Source organism: Beta vulgaris, chromosome 5 (genome assembly GCF_026745355.1).
Source record: "Beta vulgaris subsp. vulgaris cultivar EL10 chromosome 5, EL10.2, whole genome shotgun sequence".
In the NCBI taxonomy this organism is placed as follows: domain Eukaryota; kingdom Viridiplantae; phylum Streptophyta; class Magnoliopsida; order Caryophyllales; family Amaranthaceae; genus Beta; species Beta vulgaris.
In genome coordinates, this window is record NC_079206.1 from 30,499,705 (window position 1) to 30,519,973 (window position 20,269).

At 40.9% G+C, this 20,269-nt stretch overlaps 1 protein-coding gene and 1 non-coding gene across 2 annotated transcripts; one reads left to right on the forward strand and one right to left on the reverse strand.

Moving 5' to 3' along the window:
- Positions 1 to 12,113: 12,113 nt before the first annotated feature.
- LOC125498031 (small nucleolar RNA R71) lies at positions 12,114 to 12,220 on the reverse strand. Its single transcript, XR_007274801.2, has one exon. It is a non-coding gene; the product is annotated as a small nucleolar RNA R71 (small nucleolar RNA).
- Positions 12,221 to 16,482: 4,262 nt separating this feature from the next.
- On the forward strand, positions 16,483 to 17,245 carry LOC130591385 (uncharacterized). The gene is made up of 2 exons (XM_057394684.1): positions 16,483 to 16,815; positions 17,174 to 17,245. The coding sequence occupies exons 1-2, from the start codon at positions 16,483 to 16,485 to the stop codon at positions 17,243 to 17,245; spliced, it is 405 nt and encodes a 134-aa protein (XP_057250667.1).
- Positions 17,246 to 20,269: the final 3,024 nt, after the last annotated feature.

Consider the following 20,269-nt stretch of genomic DNA (forward strand, 5'->3'; position numbering starts at 1 on the left):
AACCTAGGTTTGAGAAACTCGAACAATTGATTCAGTCAATTCCAGCGCTCGAGGGTCAGGCTCATGACCATGATATCATTAATCCTGAATTGAGGGACAAGCTACCTGAAAAGGTAACATTGGGTGACCTCCCAAAATTCAAGGGGGTCGAAGATCAAAATGATCATTTGAGAGCTTTTTTCATTTTTATGGCTCTGAAGGGCATGAACAATGACATATTTTCTTATGTTAGCAAATGGGCGCGAACAACCCTGACAAAAATGCACATAATGATGCAATAATGCACACTTAGACTATGTAAGGATGCATGAGACGCTATGCAAAGATCATGGTTATGCAAAGCTGAAGATGGATAGATAAAGTGAAGCAGATGTCATGCAGGGTCAGGTTTTAGCAAAGTTAGGATGTCTAGATTAGAAGGGATAGAGATGGTGATTTTCAAAAACTGTTTTTATAAATAATCGGGGTCTGCAAGCATGATTCACATATTTCAACTCTTTGGGATTTTGAATTGGAGGAACCACCGCATATGTAAGAATCCTCTACTTCGGGAAAACTTGTCTTGAATTAGGTACTCTAAGCCTAGATTAGTAGGTAATTGACTTGTATTTAGCATTCGGACGAGCATTCGAAGTTTCTTTACTAGGGAGTTGATGCAAACAAAGTCAGATATTGCTAGAGACCACGGAGGTATCGCAAAGTCCTTCAGGGAAAAGGAGAGTTTGGGTTTCAAAATAAAAGGTTTAATTTATGACTCACAAAGATGTAGGTGGGAAAACGCTTTGACGTAGTTAGGTTCAGATTCGAGTATATGAAATTTTCTAGAAGAAATAGTATGATCTCGAATTCTCGAAAGTTAAATCATGAGACCTTGAGTAATTTCTTTTGTTGAATCAGTCATACCTCGAGATGAGGATTTCTACGGATCTTTGTGGAAGTAGACCATTCGTAGTTCAATATCTGATTTTTTTATGTGCCCTAACTTTTGCCTAAGTCATTTATCCTTTCGAATTTTAACCCTAGCGGGCTTGGGAATAACTTGAAGAAGGAGTTAGGAATAAATACAAAAGGTTAAAGGTTAGAGTTTTGAAGTTTTGACGTTTTAATTGATCGAGGGGTAGAATAACTTGTGCGCAATCCCCTAGCTTGACTTTTGTTTTTGCCTTTGCCTTTTTTCTCTTACTGTCATTTTGCCTTTTGCTTTATTTTTTGTTCGTACTTTGAATTTTTCTTTTCTTTTAATTTTTCTACGCATCGAATCTTTTTTTAGTGAGGCTTGCACACAAGTTTTTATGGTTTAAGGTATTGGAAAGTTTGAAGGATATTTATGTGTTTTGCTTTTGAAAAGTTATTAAGGATCATGGAGGCAATGGTTTATGGATTATTATTTTTTGGGTTGCATGAGGATGGTTTATGGATGGAAGAGGAAAAGAACTCATAATCTAAAGTATATCATTTTTAATTTTTATTTTGTATTTCTTATTAATCAAGATCATTAGAGTGATTTAAATTTCATCATTGAATTAGAAGCATAATAAAAAAATGAAAGGCCAATGAAAAGAAAAGGAAATTTTTTTATTAGCAATTAATATTAATTAAAGCTGATAAAAATTAAAATCCAAATGGACATAAACTTCATAGAAAAGGAAATAAAAGAGCTAGCGGATGGACTCTCCGACTCAGCCTAAAAAACTAGCGTCAAATGACTAAGCCCCCTGCACTGTAGAGATATTGGCCAAGGAATTTTCGTTAATGTTAGCTTTTGTTGCAGGCAAAATTGGCAGTCAACCATCTTCAACCATGTCTACTAGGCGTGCTCCAAGGTCCAATATTGTGTTGTGAGATGACATTTCCTTGGTGGTACTTGCAGTAGGAACTAGGATCAAACCTATTATCGGAATAAGGGTATGGATTAGGGCTAATAGGATGGAGTGCTTCCTTTGCATGAAGCCTAATGAAGGCTTCTTCTTAGACATCCATAAAGGAGTGTAGGTTATTTAGGGCCCTTGATCATCCCTCTTTTTAGTACTTAAGGCATTGTCCTTGTTGTGCTTGGAGCTAGGCTAGTGTTACTCTTCTTGGAAGTGTTGGTGTTATTCTTTATTATTCTTCTTCTTGACCAATTAGTTTACGAGCTCTTCTCTTACATGATCTGGTTAATTTTTGCAAGAAGTTATGTTGTTTGAGTCTATAAATCCCTTTTTTAGCTGCTTTCATATATTACTTGCAAGTGATTGCAACTAGAGGTAATATATCCATGATCGCAACTAGAGTCATATCTAGGATCCTAAATTTGGTGGGGTACAACAGGAATAAATTAATTAAACAATAATCCTTATACATGTATCGGCCTATAGTTTCATTACACAAATTGCTCTTGAGAATATTGCTAGTGAGTTACTAAATCTGGCCATAAGTAGAAATATATTTCAAGAAAACATAATGTTTAGAGTTAGACATAATAAAACATGGTTGCTACTTTGAAGAAAATGAAAAGTTCACAAGAATAATCAGATTATTGGCGGTGTTCTCATTATAATCTAAATTATGGAGTATTTTAGAATAATCTCAACTATGGCGGATACCTTTCCGAAATTATCTAACGTAATTAACAACATGTTTAATTAGTTTTTTATTTTCATTCCTCCTTCGCATACCCTTCCTTTATCTAGCCCATTTGCGGTTAATGATTTAACCTTATAAATCAATGATTCGGGTCACTATGTTATTTTGAGAAAACACCCCCTATTTGGGATTAGTATAGAATAATAAATTTATTTTGGATTATTTTGAGAAGATCAGTAGTTTCGATTATTTATATAATTATTTTCGTTTCGAAAATTAAAGAGAAGAGATAAGAAAATTGGATGAGTACAAAAAATATCAAGGCATTGGATACAAGAAGAGAAAAATGAAAAATATTTCACCCTTTTTTCCTTAATAGAAGTCCTATAGAACCCAAAGCATTAGTTAAAAGCATAAATGAAAAGGGAAAAAAGCTAAACCATCATTGTAGCAGATAACAAGTATTGAACCCAAAACTAAATGCTGTCCTCCTTGGCATGCTCGACTCTCCACTGCCCACACCATTGAACCAATGAATGATTAGTATAAAATAGGCGCGCGAAATACTGTTATGTTTGTGTTAAAAATATACAAAAGAAAACGAAATATAAATTTTGTTGGGACAAGTGCTACCCAGTTCCTAATTTACGTCTACCTTTGACTCCAATCAAAACATATCCTTATGGTATCATCATCTCATATGAAAAAAAAAAGTAAATGATTTGCATTAATTAGTTGCATTATTTTGAATTTTTATTGAACATAAGGTGAAAAAAAAGGCATGTGAAAGATGAGGTATTAAAGTCCGTGTAAGTAATGATTGATTTCGTAAATAATTAGTTAGTACAAATGATCATATAAATGTCTTATAATGGGTGGTAGAAATAATTGTATAATCTAGTGGGCTCTAAGTTCTTCATATAATTAAATGTCAATCAATCATTTGTTAACAATTAACATTTGAAAATAATGTCAATCAATTCAACAATCAAAAGAATGTGACTCTTTTTAGTAGACAAGTGACAAGTTGTTATTATATATAGTTGCATTAATTGAATATCTAATGCATTGTTTCAGTTGCATGGAACTATACAGATAATAGATTGCATTACAATAAAAACAATTAAGTGTTTAGATGGTATCAAAATGACAATGATACATACTCAGGGGAAATTAGAATAAAAAAAAAAACTAAAATACAAAGAGAGGAAAGATAAGAAAGAGAGGGCGGCAAAGTAAAGCAATTATTATTTATTATTTATTAAAAATCGAGTGACAGAGAGAAAGCACGCTAGGGTTGACTAAGAAAGTATTCTTCCATATCTGATATTGCGCAGCTGTAACAACCCGATTCTTGAGCTGCTAGCTAAACACACTTAAAATTCACTTTCACAATCAACACTTAATAAACCTCGAATTAAATATTTACTCGCGGCAAAAACATAACTTTACAAATCGATCCTGGACCTGTGGGTTATTGGCCCACAAAACAAAATCCTTAAAAAAAACACAAATATCTCGACTAAATTTTTCAAATATTATATACAACGAAATATAAATAACTATTCTCAAATCAACTATCTAGATACAAACTCAATCCTTAATCTAGGACGACATCATAATCTTGCTTCACTTTCATTCTCGAGCTCTTGATACCAAACCTATAAATTCAGAGAAGAAATACAAAACAAAAAAAATTCCAAAATGAGTGGAAAACTCGTAACCTTTACTTCAACCAGTTATAAACATTTTATTTCTCAAATCATTTTCATCTCGTTACAACGATGGCATAGCTCACTCTCTTAAACAAATCAGTGGCAAGTACAGGCTTTGGACAAAGGACAAACGCTGCCTCCAAGCTTCGCTGTGGAGCCCAGCTAGGGCTGGCAATGGGTCGGGTTGGGTCAAGATCAGGTTGGGTTAGTGGGTTGGCGGGTTGAGAATCCCTTGACCCAACCTGACCTGTTAACTTAAACGGGTTGAAATTTACAACCCACCAACCTTATGATAAACGGGTCAACCTTCAGGTCGACCCATTTAATTTTTTTTCGTGTTTTTTCTAGAAAAAAAAATAAAAACACATAATAATTTATTTGCAAATAACAGTATGCAGCAAATTAAAATTAATTCATTATATAACCATATGATAATATTGTTCAAAATCAACATAACTTTTGTTCAAAATCAACACAAATGTTCAAAATTAACATCATTACAACTTCGTAAGTAGTTATTTAACCTTAAGTGTAATGATTAAGTAAGAGCAGTAGAGTACTCCAAATTCTTTTAGGGGTTTTTTTAGCTTGTTTTTTCATAAATGGGTTAGGTGGGTCAAAATCAGGTTGGAATTCTCAACCTGACCCAACCCATTTAATTAAACGGGTTGGGTCAGGTCGACCCATTTAATTAAACGGGTTCAAAATTTTGACCCAACCCATTATTAATGGGTTGGGTTCGGGTCGGGTTGGCGGGTAGGGTAATATTTTGCCAGCTCTAAGCCCAGCAATACTACCCCTAAGGTTCGCTTTGGAGCGTAGCCGACCGTATCAGGTCAAAAGAGTAACCATCCTCCACTCATACCTTGCCCACTTACTATTTTCACTTCATAAACTAAACCCGCAAAACATTGCATATTCATATTCATCGAATAATATTTACAGAATCAACACATTCATAACTATGGCCATAATATGAACTTAAGTTTCAAAAATAGAATAAAGATCCACACACACATGGGCATGAGTATATGATTTTACTGAACATAAAAATTACCTCATACGCGATCCATTTTTTAGCTCCAACATATAAAGACTTTGAGAACTTTACAACTCCATCAACTCTCTTGAATTTGATAACATTCCTCCACAATTAACCTCAATAACAATGATAAAACTAATTACTAAAACCATTCTCATATAATCTCAATTGAAGAAACTAATCCAATTAACTATTCCTAGAAAATATATAACCATCATATTAGCCATAACACTTCTAAAAATGAACTCTAACTATCTAAACTAAATCTGCCAAATAGAAACTAACCAATTCTATAATTTCTACACTTACCTTCAAATATATCAACTCCAACCACACAACATCAACCACAATAACAGAACAACAACAACCCAACAACATCCACCACAACACCGCATCACCACCACCAACAATCCCAACAACAACAGCAATACAACAACATAATAATAACAGCGGTAACAACAGCGCGGCTAGAACAAGAACAGAACAACAACAATACAGCAGCACAACCAACAGAAACCACCATAACTCCTCTCAATTAAACTATACTCCATAATTAAACTCCTAATCATAGTCTAAATATAAAACAATTAGAAACAAAAGTAAACCAATTAAACATTTGCTAACACCAACTAGAAATCAGATACAGAAACAAAAGGTAATAAGTTTATACCTCTTCCATCCAAGAAGCAGCGAAAAGCAGAGGAACATCGGGGGTTTCGAGTCTTCGACGGCGACTGAGCACCGGTGAGGACGACAACAACGCGGGGAGGTGAGCTACGACAAGGCTCTGACGCAGGTGCGGTGAGGCTGCTCGAGTCAGCGGAGGTGGCGCTGGTCGAGCAGGAGCAGGAGCAGAAGCATCAAGCGAAAGGAGGGAGAGAAGTGCGAGCAGAGTTACCCTCGCAGTGACCACACAAGGTTGCACGACAGAGGAAAGAGAAAGCCCGGCGAGCAGCAAGGGAACTCCGACGAGCTTAGGCTCCGACGAGAAGGCAGCGAAAAGAAGAGAAATAGGAGTCGGGTTTCGCCGAGGTTGGGGTTTTTGGGTTTCACTCGACAAGGGTTTTGGGTAAGGTTTGTATCCCCAAATGAACCGATAAAGTGAAAAAAGGAAAACAGGGGTTTGTATTTACCTCTCCAAACCGACAAGAAAAAGAAAAGAACCGATTCTAATTTTCTTATTTGGCCCAAATACCGCGCAGCTAATTGCACAAACCCAAAATAATAATAATAATAATAATAATAACCTCATAAAATAAATAAATAAATAAATAAATAAATACATAACCAACACGTCAATATAATTCAACTCCAACTCAAATAAAATAAGAATTTTCGAAACATAATTAACTTAATAATTATATTTAACTTCTAAATAAATGTTCTTAAAAACAGGGCTACTACAGCAGTGGTTTCCCCTACTAGGGTTAAATGGTAATTTTGCCAAAAAAGTAAAGTAAAATGGTAATTTCGCCAAAAGAGTAAATTGTTATCCCTATTTTTTCTGTTGGAAGTTTGTAAAGAAAAAAAGGAGAAACATTTAGGACAAGATTTTATAGAAGAGATGGGAGAGAGTTAATTCCCACGAAGTGAGGTATGAATTCATCTAACTGGAGTTGTTTGTTAAAATCATTGTTTGTCAAAGGAAATTTCTGAAGTAGTAGAAGAACTTAATTATGAGCTGCTCAGAGGTGCATATCCATGGAGATGGAGATGGAGATGAAGAAGAGGAAGAGGTGCATGTCCTTGAATACAATGATGAACTTGTAAGTTCTGAGCATCATTTTATCAAGTATTTGTTTTTTTTTTTTTTTGTTTGAGAGTTTTTATGTGATTTGCAACTTCTGTAGGTGATGCATACCAAGTGGCGGATTTACTGTACCCCCATTTTCAAAAAAAAAAACTGAAGGCCGAAATAAAAGCAAAAAGAAAAAAGAAAAAAAAAGGAACGTTGCTCAAGACTGAGAGTGACAGATTCATTACTCACGCGTCCCGTACTCCCCTCCTTTCTCTCTCCTCTGGTCAGTGTTTATGCTAAAATTTATCGCTAACGATGAAATTGAAGTTTGTGGGACGTGTCAACCAGATAATGTTAAGGTCAATGCGACGAAAGAGTGCAAAGGGGAGTCAAAGGGGATGAACACACAAAATGGTGACGCGGAAAACCCCAATGAAGATGGGTAAAAATCGCGGGTGGTTAGAGATCCACCAAACTAATATCATTCACTATCTTTCTTTGTGACTGAGTGTCGCTTACAAGAATGCCAAGTTCACTCTAGTGTCTTACTCTCAATGTTGCGTAAAAAACATGGAAACGACCTCTCTCTCTCTCTCTCTTATATGCCTTTTCTTTCCTTTGGCTTTTTTCCAACGAATACAACAATAAATCTATCCATTATTACATTGATTTCTCGGCTTAAATCACGGCGATCTCCTTCAATTGTGTGCCAACGTCTTGACCCACGCTCTTTAACGGCTGAATTTATGGCTGGTTAATTTCTTTCCTTATTTAGCCAGACCGTTACTCATTTAATGTTCCAGCTTCAAATTCCGCATTGCCTGCTATGTTTTTAGGTCCAACTTCCTTCGTCACTGTGCCGTAGGTTGTCATGTCGTCGCGTCATCGCGTCCTTGCGTCAATGTCAACCTGTAAAAAATTCAGCCATAATAGTCAGTCTTCTCGTCTGAAGATGAAGGCCATGGAGGACATGAAGAAGTCTTTGCAGAAAAATGGGGAGGGTTGGAAGAGTCTTCTCGTCTGGAGATCTCGACGCTTCAAGCGAGCGTCGACGCACAGAAGAACGAGCTGGACATGCTCGAGGCTGAGGTGACAACTAGGGTCAGGGCGAAGCTGATGTACCAGTTCCTGATGAAGAAAACAGCATCGTGGACGCCGCAAAAGGACATCGACCTATACATCCAATTCATGGGGTCAATGAAAGATCTTATGGATGAGGAGGACTTAGCTGCGACGGCGGATTCTACATCAAAGGTTGATGAAAACGCCTCGTCCTGTGCTGGGTTCATAGCGTCGGATGTGCCTCTTGACCCTGAGACTGAGAAGGAAGCCCCAGCCTCTGTCTTGCCAGCTGAAACGTCTGAGGAGAAGGAAGCTGAGAAGGTCTCTGACGTTTAATCTCCTAGTCCCTTATGTCATGCCTCTTATCTTTTAAACTTAATTTTTAATGAAACTGTGTTTCAAGACTCAAGGAGTGACTGTTTGTATTAACTTTTGGGTCACCTAAGGGGTGACCATATTTTTAGATTACTAATCATCTACTTTTTGGGTCGCCTATGGGGGTGACCATTTACTACGTTGCTTCTGGATAAATTTCTTATCATAGATAATCTTATGTCTCTGCTGTGTGTCATATGCATGTGTCCTGGTCCCGATTCACTTTTGACGTTTCTAAAGGATTAACCAGGCATTCTATAGGCCATCGTTGGTCACTCAGACGTATCGCTTGGACTTAGTAAGAGTCATAGTTAGTCATACGGACGTATCATTTGGACTCAATGAAAGTCATAATTAATCATACGGACGTATCATTTGGACTCAATAAATGTCATAATTTAGTCATTCAGACGTATCGCTTGGACTCAACAAAGTTCATAATTAGTCGTTCAGACGTATCGTTTGGACTCAATAAAAGTCACAATTAGTCGTTCAGACGTATCGTTTGGATTAAACAACTTTCTAGAATACACATAAGAAATACGCAAAACTTACATGTGTCCGTCAGGGGGGATGGCTGAAATGTCGCCAATAGCTATGACTTTAAAATGATTGTGCCCCTGTCGTTGCGTCGGCTGAGGTAATGGTGGAAGCCGTTGGGACGTTCATGAGTTGAATGTGAACAACTTGCCTGCAACTTCAACAAGTACCCAATGAGAGGACACTATGGTCGCTAGTCACCTAGCGACCCAATTATAACATCACCAATCAATCCACTTCTCTATATATGTTGTTTTTTTTTTTAACTGAAAATGAAAACAAAGCTCGCCACTTGGCGTTCTAAAAGTAGTATCGTTTGAGGTGCGTGGCATTCCAACTGCGAGGTACTGAGCTTCCGTCATGTCGAACCAATTGGTAGGCTCATGGCCTACTACTTTACTGATTTGGTATGGCCGTTCCCATTTCTGGCCTAGTTTGCCAGCGTTAGCCTCTTGTGTGTTTCGGAACACTTTTCTTAGGACCCAATCTCCCTCGACAAGGACTTGGCTTGAACGTTTTTGTTGAAGCTCCTCGCTACTATTTGCTGTTGTGCTGCCATGCGCACCAGTGCTGCATCGCGCAATTCCTCAATGGTATCTAGGTCGTTAATCAACTCATCGCGGTTCTGTGATTCCGTCGCTAGGTGATAAGTGCGTTTCTAACGCACTTTATGACTTTCTTTTGGCTTGTTTTAGCTCCCTTTTCCTCCTTTTCTTCCTTCTTTCTCCTCACTTTTCCCTTCTATTTCATTCAATTGATCATACTTGATCATAGTGACATTTTGCTAGATTTTCGATCTATTTTGATCGAATTTCTAGCACATATGCTTTCACCATGTTTGTTCGTGTTTCTATTGCAGGTATTACCCTTTTCGGGGCCGAAAATGAGCATGGCACAACGGAACGACTAGAGGCTGAGAGGTAGCCTGAGTGCGCTTGGTATGCCCCCACACGATGGTGCGCCCGCACAAGCTACTAGTGCCCCGCACCATCGACCAATTCTGGAGCACAAAACAGACGACATTGTGCGCCGCACCAAGCACAAGTGCGCCCGCCTGCGTCTGGTGCGCCCGCACCATCTACAGTGCGCCCGCACATTTGACGGATAAATCCAGGCTGAGGCAGAAACTTAGGTGCACCCGTACCTTACATGTGGTGCGTCCGCACCTGTACCAGGTGCGCCCGCACCTGCCCATTGTGCGCCCGCACCTTTTGACGGGGATTTCCACCTTGAGCAGAAGACTCAGGTGCGCCCGCACCTGAGGTCTGGTGCGCCCGCACCTTAGCATGGCGCCGCACCTCCTTATGGTGCGCCGCACCATGCGTTCCGAAACAGAAATTTCGATCATTAAACCCTTTTCCTTTTTAGTTTGAGACTTACGCTTTCATTCATTTTCAGAAATATTTTAGGGTTTTGTATTAGAGAGAAAACACTCTAGTTTCCATTGATAATTGAGATTAGTGATCATAGTTTGTGATTCGATTTACATTCAAGGTACTTTTCATTCACTTTAATTCAAAGTTTCAGTTTTTAATTCATTCTCTTGGTTTTGTTTATGTTCTCGATTATTTAGATCTTCATTCTCTTAGTTTAATAATTTGATTTCTATTAGTTTAATAATTTCTTAATCATGTTTAAGCTTAGATTATCATAGATTTTAGTTTAATTGCTTAAACTCCATGATTAGTGAGTAGTTTCATATCTAGGGTTAGGGTGAAAGTATGAATTAGGGTTTTTAATTATGATGTTGATGTGATTGTGATGTATGGAGAAGTTTATGCATTGATCTTGGTGTTTTGAGACCTTAGGATAGATATTGATCACATTTATACTTTGGTATTTTGATTTCAAATGTTCTTAAATCGGATTTTGAACTCTTTTATCATCCCAAGAATCAACTTAATTTCTATACCAAGATATTGGATGAAATTAAGGGGATCCTTCTTAGGGTTTTCCAAACTTATTGAATCTCTTAATCAATTAACTAAAGACCATTCGAGAGAGGATTTAGTTGATTATGATATACTCTTGAGGACCATTCGAGAGAGGACTCAAGTAATTTAGAGGGAAACTAAACCTTGCATAATCGTCTTTGTTGCTTCCAATCGCATTAACAATCATCATCCGTTCTTATTCATACTAGTAACCTTAACTCTAGTGTCTTTTATTTGATATTTAAACTCGTGATATTTGCTTGTTCTAGTTGTTAGATAGTCTTAATTGTTACCAAACATCTTTCAAACCCCAAATACCTTTCAATTAGGTAGTCTAGACTAGATAGACTTAATCAATCCCATTTTCCCTGTGGATCGACCCTTGACTTGCCCTTACTATTCCTTAGTAGTTGCTTGTTAGGATTATAAATATTGTTTGGAAAGCGGTTCTTAGTGCCTTAACGACACACTAAAAACCTCTTATCAAAATGGCGCCGTTGCCGGGAAATGTGCTATTGATTGAAGTATATTTTAGTTTAGTTTGCTTATTGATTTTTCTTTTATTTTCTTTTTGACTGTGGTTGTTATTTGCTAATCCTCTGCTTAGCTTTGTTGTGTTACATGAGAAGAAGAACTCACGGTTCACCCACATTGCCTCTAGATCTGAAATCGACCGTACTTGCGAAAGCTTCGGAAGAATTTGGAAATCTTTGTTGTTCCGAGCCTTCTTCACCAATCTCAAGTACATCAAGTGAAGTTGAATCAGAAATGGGTGAAGCAAATCCACAACTGTTTAGGGATTTCGGAAATCCGGGTTCCTATGTTCTTCAAGGTGGAATTCGACCCCACCACCACTACAAATTTCAGCATTCACCCTCAGTATACTCGGATGGTGAAAGCAGAGCAGTTTTGTGGGGGTCAGATGAAGATCCTCTAGACCATCTCGACAGGTTTCTTGAGATCTGTGCCATGATAACACAACATGATGTCTCTCCTGACTACATCAAGATGCACTGTTCCGGTCCTCTCTTACCGGAAAAGCAAAGTCATGGCTCAAGAGCTTGCCTGCTAATTCCCTCACTACATGGGAAGAAGTCACAATGGCCTTCTTGAAGAAATACTTCCCGGAGTGGAAGACTGCGGACATAAGGAGGAAGATCTCCTCATTTGAGCAAGAGAACGATGAGACACTTGCCGAAGCTTGGGAGCGGTTCAAGGAGATGATCCGTTCATGCCCACACCATGAGTTCAACAAGAATCTACTCATGCGATTTTCTATGATGGTCTTGATCCGATTTCACGGGCCAACCTTGATGCTGGAGCGGGAGGTCAACTATCTAAGATCCCGCAAGAACAACTTGAGTCCACAATTGAAGAAGTGATCAAGAACTACTCATGGGGTGGAAGACGAAGAGGTGCTCAACCTAAGAAGAGCGGAAAGTTTGAAATTGACCCCATGGATCAAATTCAAGCTAAGATGGACCAACTCGACAGAAGCTCTCCAAGATCAATCTTGCATCGTCTACTCCTTCACAGGTAAACTCTTTTTCTTGTGATATTTGTGGTGGTACTAACCATGATACTTCTTATTGTGGAGGTACCCATTCGGAGCATGTGGCGGCAATTAATTCAAGAGGAGATGGATATCAAGGAAACAAGGGTATAGGAACAATCAACAAGGAGGTTGGAGACAACCTCAACAAAACTACACCCAAGGATTCAACCAACCTCAACAAGGATGGAATCAACCTCAACAAGGGTACAACCAAGCTCACAACCAAGGGTTTGCGCAAGGGTATAACCAAAACCAAAACTATAACCAAGGTGGTTCCTCCTCACAAGGGTCCAACACATACCAAGCTCCACATCAAAGGACCAACAACCCAAAACCTCCCTCCAATCTTCCATTTCCCAAACAAAATCCCGAACCTACACCATTTCCCGATCCAACCTCTCTCCAAATTCTCCAACAACTCCAATCCATGAACCAAATTCTCCAAAACCATGAGCAAAGGTTTCAAGAGCTACAAGCCCACAACAAAATGCTTGAAACCCAAATTGCCCAAGTAGCTGAGAAAATCCCTCACCCCCACAAATCAACTTCCAGGCCAACCCATCCTAACCCAACCTCCATCAAGCCAAAGCCATTCATTTGAGGTCGGGAACAAGTTATGCGGGTCCTAAGATGCCGAAGGGGAGTTAGAGAAGGAAGAAGCTGAGGTTGTTGAGAAGGAGGATGGAGCTGAGGAAACTGAGAAAGAGGAAGTTGAGGAGAAAGATGAGTCACATGTTCAAGTTGGTGACAAAAACACATTGCCATCACCTCCACCAACCAAATCCTATGTGCCTCCGGTTCCCTATCCTCATAGGTTGGTAGAGAGAAAGTTGAGTGACAAGTTCACTAAATTTTAATGTGATGAAGAGCCTGCAAATCAACATCCCATTCCTTGAGGCTATGTCTCAAATGCCAGCTTATGCTAAGTTCTTGAAAGAGATCCTCTCCAATAAGCGAAAACTTGAAGATGAGCTTATCTCCCTACCTTACCAAGTGAGTGCTCTTGTGCAACGAACTAGCCCAAGAAGCAAAGAGATCCCGGGAGTTTCACCTTGCCGGTGAAGATAGGTGACTTAGAGCCTAAGGGTGCACTGGCCGATCTGGGAGCAGTGTCAATTTGATGCCCCTTTCTATTGCAAAGCACCAAAATTTCCTCTTCATCCTACGCGCAAAACGATTCAATTGGCGGACCGCACTGTGAGAGTCCCTTGTGGTGAGTTGGAGGATATACCGATTCAAGTTGGGCATGTGTTTGTACCATGCGACTTTGTGGTGATGGATATGGAGGAAGATCCTGAGACTCCTCTTATTCTGGGAAGAGAAGCTCTAAAGACTTTGGGTGCCGTGATAAACTGCAAAAACGACACAATCACGGTTGAGGTAGCTAATGAGCGGGTGGTTTTGAGTTCTCTAAGACACTGAAGAACCTATGATGGAGAAATTTGCCGGGTAAGCCTAGTGGAAGATGAGGTAGGACACCATGAGTGTGGAAATTTCTGGGACGATTTGTATGCTGCACTTACCGACACCCTTAGCTTGGACATGGAAGAGGAAACGCAAGATGAGGCGTTTGAGGTTCTAGCTGCATCATCCACTGATAAAGAGGAGTGTTCTAAGCCTCCTCCCAAGGTAGAGTTCAAACCCCTTCCCTCCTCTCTTAGATATGTTTTTCTTGATGATGCATGTACTTATCCTGTTATTGTCAATTCGAGTCTTGATGACATTTCTATATCAAAACTGATTGGAATTTTGCAAAAATATAAAGATGTCATTGGGTATTCGATTGATGACCTTAAGGGGATAAGCCCTTCTCTTGCTATGCATCGTATCCATCTCATCGATATAATGCCTCCTCCATCGAGCATCAGAGAAGGCTCAATCCCAACCTCAAAGAGGTTGTGAAAAAGGAGATCTTGAAACTACGTGACGCGGGAATCATCTATGCTATCTCAGATAGCAAGTGGGTGAGCCCGATTCACGTGGTTCCAAAAAAAGGAGGCATGACTATAGTTGAGAATGAGAAAGGAGAAACAATCTCAACTAGGACTGTCACTGGGTGGAGAGTCTGTATTGATTACAGAAAACTGAACAAATCCACCCGGAAAGATCATTTCCCCCTTCCCTTCATTGACCAAATGTTGGAGAGGCTTGCTCGTCATTCACACTTCGTTTTCTCGATGGTTATTCCGGATTCTTTCAAATCCCCATTCATCCGGATGACCAAGAGAAAACCACCTTTACTTGTCCGTATGGGACATTTGCATATCGAAGGATGCCCTTTGGTTTGTGTAATGCCCCATCCACTTTTCAAAGGTGTATGACAGCAATCTTCTCTGACATGCTAGAAGATTCCATTGAAGTCTTCATGGACGACTTTAGTGTGTGTGGTTCGTCTTTTGACACATGTCTGGTTAATCTTGAATGTGTGTTAAAAAGGTGTCAAGAGACGAACCTTGTACTGAATTGGGAGAAGTGTCACTTTATGGTCGAGGAAGGCATTGTACTTGGGCATAAAGTGTCGAAAAAGGGTATTGAGTAGATCCGGCAAAGGTTTCGGTTATTGAGAAGCTTCCGCCACCGAACTCGGTGACGGGAGTTCCGCTTTCCTTGGACATGCTGGTTTTTACCGCGTTTCATCAAGGATTTCTCTCAAATAGCCAAACCATTGACGAATCTACTTCAAAAGATGTTGATTTTGAGTTTGATGAGTCTTGTACTAAGGCTTTTGAAACTCTTAAGAAAGCCCTTACTTCTGCCCCCATTGTGCAAGCTCCGGATTGGAGCTTGCCTTTTGAACTAATGTGCGATGCTAGTGACTTTTCAGTGGGAGTTGTTCTTGGGCAACGCAAGGAAGGGAGGCTTCATGTGATAGCCTATGCAAGTAGGACTCTGGATGATGCTCAACGGAACTATGCAACTACGGAGAAGGAAATGTTGGCCGTGGTCTTTGCTTTTGACAAGTTCCGTTCCTACTTGACATGTAATAAGGCGGTGGTGTATACGGATCATTCTGCGGTCCGGTATTTGATGAGTAAGAAGGATGCCAAGCCTAGGCTCATTAGGTGGGTGTTGCTTCTTCAGGAGTTTGATTTTGAGATGAAAGAGAAGAAGGGGACGGAGAATGTGGTAGCTGACCATCTTTCTCGCCTCCCTCTTGACATCTGGAGGAGATTCCTATCGAGGAAGATTTGAGAGAAGAAGATTGTTCGCCATTCTGAACAATGAGGTTCCATGGTTCGCTGATTATGCAAATTATTTGGCTTGTGGGATTGAACCTCATGGTTTTACTTCCCAACAAAGGAAGCGGTTCTTTAAAGAAGTTTCGAGGTTCTACTGGGATGACCCGCTCCTTTTTAAGAAGTGTGCTGATGGCGTGTTTAGGAGGTGTGTTCCTAATCATGAGATGGCCTCGGTTTTGCATCATTGCCATACTTTGGCATGTGGAGGACATGGTGGAGCAAGCAAAACTGTTGCTAAGGTGCTCCAATGTGGTATGTTCTGGCCAACATTGCAAAAGGATGCCCGAAAATTTGTGGTGGCTTGTGATAGATGTCAACAGAGTGGTGGCATCACAAAGCGACACGAGATGCCTCAACAGAACATTCTTGAGGTTGAGCCGTTTGATGTCTGGGGAGTCGACTTTATGGGCCCATTCGTTCCTTCCTGTGGGAATGTATACATTCTTGTTGCGGTCGACTACGTGACAAAATGGGTGGAAGCCATTGCCTCTCCCACCAATGACCATAAGGTAGTCACCAAGCTTTGAAGAAGATCATCTTCCCTCGATTTGGGCGCGGCGCCGTGTTGATCAGTGATGGCGGTTCACACTTCGCCAAAAAAATTAGAAGTCTATTGAAGAAATACGGGGTGAATCACAAAGTCGGTCTTCCTTATCACCCCCAAACCAAGGCCAAGTTGAAGTCTCGAATCGAGAAGTTAAAAATGTCCTTGAGAGAATGGTGAATAGGACACGGAAGGATTGGTCTTTGAAGCTTGATGATGCCATTTGGGCCCTTCGCACGGCTTTCAAGACGCCCATAGGCACACTCCCTATCGCCTTGTGTATGGCAAAGCATGCATTGCCGGTTGAACTAGAGCACAAGGCTTGGTGGGCAATTAAGGAGCTCAACATGGATCTTCACTTGGCGGGAGAAGCTCGAAAGGAGAGGCTAGTCGAGCTAGAAAAACTTTGTTTCGACGCGTATGAGAATTCTAGACTATACAAAAAGCAAACGAAGAAATGGCACGATCACCGGATGCAACAACGAGAATTCCGGGTTGGGGACAAGGTTTTGTTGTTCAACTCAAGACTAAAGCTTTTCCCCGGAAAGTTAAAGTCCAAGTGGTCGGGTCCTTTCTCTGTGTTGAAGACTACTCCATACGGAGCTTATGAGTTATGGGTGAGAATGGTCCATTTTGGGTAAACGGTCAAAGGTTGAAGTTCTATCATGATTCACATGCCGTTGGTTCCATTGGTTGCTTGATTCTTCGCTCACCTGAGCGACTCTTATGATGGACGTATCCTTTTTAGTCAAGCTAATGACTTAAAACAAGCGCTACACGGGAGGCAACCCGTTTCTTTTCTTCCCTTTCTTTTATTTTAATTTAGTTTTCTTTTGTTTGTTAGTTAGAATTTTGCTTTATCAGTTAACCATGAGAGCTACATTGAGATATCTGAGTAATTGTGAGAAGTTAGGTGAAATGAGTGTTTCGAAATAGGAAAGAGAGAAAACAGCAGGTTCGGTGCTCCCGCACCTCATAGATGTGCGCCCGCACATCTTGTAGGTGCGCCCGCACATCTTGTAGGTGCGCCCGCACCTTTCTCTAAAAAGTTTTTCAGAAAAAACAGAAGGTTTGGTGCTCCCGCACCTAGTAGATGTGCGCCCGCACCATTTTAAATTTTTTCGAAAGTTTAATTTGGTGCGCCCGCACCTAGGAAAAAAATTTTCGAAAAAAAAGCCATGGTGCGCTCGCACATCTACCAGGTGCTCCCGCACCAAAATTTACGAATTCTTTGTCAAAAAACAGAAGGTTTGGTGCGCCCGCACTTTTTGGTGGTGCGCCCGCACCAAACAGGTCTGCGAATTTTTTTTCGAGTGGTGCGCCCGCACCTACCCGGCTGGGCGAAAAAAACACTCGACTTTTCGAGCCTTCTCTCCTCTTCTCTTCATAATTTTGAAATCTCTCTCACACTCACTCACTTTCTCTCTCTTCCTCCTCTCTAGATCCGGCAGACTTTACACCTTTTCCGGCGACTTCCGACGATTTTATCACCGGAATCTTCATCACCATCTTCTCTACAACATTCAAAGCACAAAAATTGGGGGTTTTGCAAGGATTCGATTTCTAGGGTTTCAAAATTGGGGATTTTCATCTCCATGTTGGTAACTCCTTCTAATCTTTGCTTTTTCATCAATAATCTACTAAATTGGACTTCTAGTGTGTTTTCTTTTAGATTGCATGCTTGTTTTCCTAATTTCTTTTGATTGTTCATGAACTTTGTCATATTTGTGTTTGGTGATGTGGTGAACAAGTGCAATTTTTGTGGTTTGTGATAAATTCATAATATTCTGACTTTTTGAGAACTACATTGCATAAATTGTTAGGTGTTGTTGATTTTTGTGCATAATTGTGGTTGGTTTGGTGAAATTGGCTTGAAAGTCTCTTTGAGTGGTGATACTCTTGATTGCTAGCAACTTTGTTGCTACTAATTGTGGATGGCTAGCTGGTAGATCTTAGGATTAGTTTTTGATTTTTCTTTTTGTGTGTTTTCCTTTTTGTGTGGTTTGATTTTTCTTTTTGTGTGTTTTCGTTTTTTCTTTTTGAGTGTTTCTTTGTGTAGAGAGTCCGCTTTGTGGTTGTGTCATTGCAGCAGATCATCACTTCTCCTTCCCTTTTTTGCCAAACAAAAATTCTTTATCACCATGGGAAGAAGTAGTGGTGAAGGCTCATCCAGGTCTAAGCGAGCAAAGACCGGGTCCTCTTCACAAGGACCTTCGTCTAGCTCGCATCCCCCTCCCCTTATGCTCTAAAGTTTCCCAATGCCGCTCAAAACAAATTTTCAACAACTTTCTGAGCGCACACTTTCGTCCAACAAGTTCTATGACCACACTACCTGCTCTACCTTAATCAGTCGATGATAAGGGAGATGGCAGATAATGTCGGGTTATCGGACTTCCTTGATCTTCATGAACCTACTTATGATCAACTCACTCTCGAATTCTTGAGTACGTTGAACATAAGTAAGGTGATAGGTGCTATAACTATTCAATTCCGTATGTTTAATCAAGCTAGAGCACTGTCTTTTGACGAATTCTGTGAGGCATTTGGGATGGATCCTCGAGCTCCCTGCGATGCCCCTTTGGGCACCATCTGGCAGGGATACAATGAGCAAGAATGGTGGACAAAGATCACCAACGGTACGACTCCGTTTCGGACGAACTCGTCCAAAGCGTCGGAGATCATCCACCTTGCTCTCCGTACTTCCATAGGATGTTGGTTTACACCATCTTTCCTAAACAGGAAGTCGGGCAGTTGAGAAGGACGAGCTGCTGGTTTCTTTGGTTGGCCACTGACGGGGCCCACCATGAGCCCGATTAACTTTGCTGCGCTACTCCTTAACCGACTGCAGGAGATTCGGGGGGCCCCACGGTGACTGGGGAGATCCTTTGTGGTGGCATGGTCACCCGACTAGCGTCCTACCTTGACTGACGATGACCTGGCTCGCTTGGAAGCAGCGTGCCTACTGTTGGTCAGTCCAACAGATTGGATGGTGCCAGTTGCAGCAGATGAAATTTCTGCGCATTACAGAAGGAAAACTGCACTGGCTTGTGGGGGGGCACCTTACTGTTTTATAGGGCCCGACTTCACTGGGACCTCCCGCTAACGTTGAAAACCGTTGGCGGTTCCCCCTGCCCATGACATCCCACGGGCTATCCCTGAGCCCATTCCTAGGAGCGCATTCCACGCGTTCCGAGAGGTCCGAGGCCCGACCACCGCATTCCTGAGAGTGAGGTGGCCGAAGCTTCCTCCTCTCAATCCTTCGACATGGGCTCTGTCATGGCAGCCATAGCCCAGATGCAGGCCTCTCAGGAGGCCAATCACCGTGCGGTTACTGCTACTCTTGCCGGTATCCGCACCGACCTCGACCATGTGTCTCGATGGCTTGGCGCACTCACCTCGCCAATGTCCACTCCGGACATGAGCCTCCCTTCCCTAACCATCCCCACTATCCTCCTTCTTTCGACCCTCGAGAAGGGCCGTTTGAGGAGCCTTCTTCCGTCCTTACCCCTACCCATCCTACTATCCTGATGGGTACTCTGGTGGGTATTTCCCTCCTTACCCCCTCCCGATGGGGGTAATGGTGGGAATATTAGGAGCTTTTCATACCCCCTCCCGCTCCCTCCTTTTGCAACTCCGAGCGCGGAGTTTTGCTTAAGCTTGGGGGACTTGCTTGTATGTCTATATCTTTGGGAGTTTGGGGTCATAGATGGTTAGAAGTTAGGGGCCTCATTGGTTTTCGGTTGGTATTGGTGATTGTTCCTGTCTGTGGTTTTGACATCCCCACCCGCTGACTTCTCTTCACCTGTACAGCTTTGCTTTGGTAGTTTTGTTTTGCTTTTGCTTTGCATATTTTTATAATAAAAAAAAAAACATTTTCCTCTTTTATTCTTTTTTTTTTTTTTCTGCATTTAGGATAGCTTGGTTGCATGCATGATTTGTGGCTAAAGAGTTCATGACTTG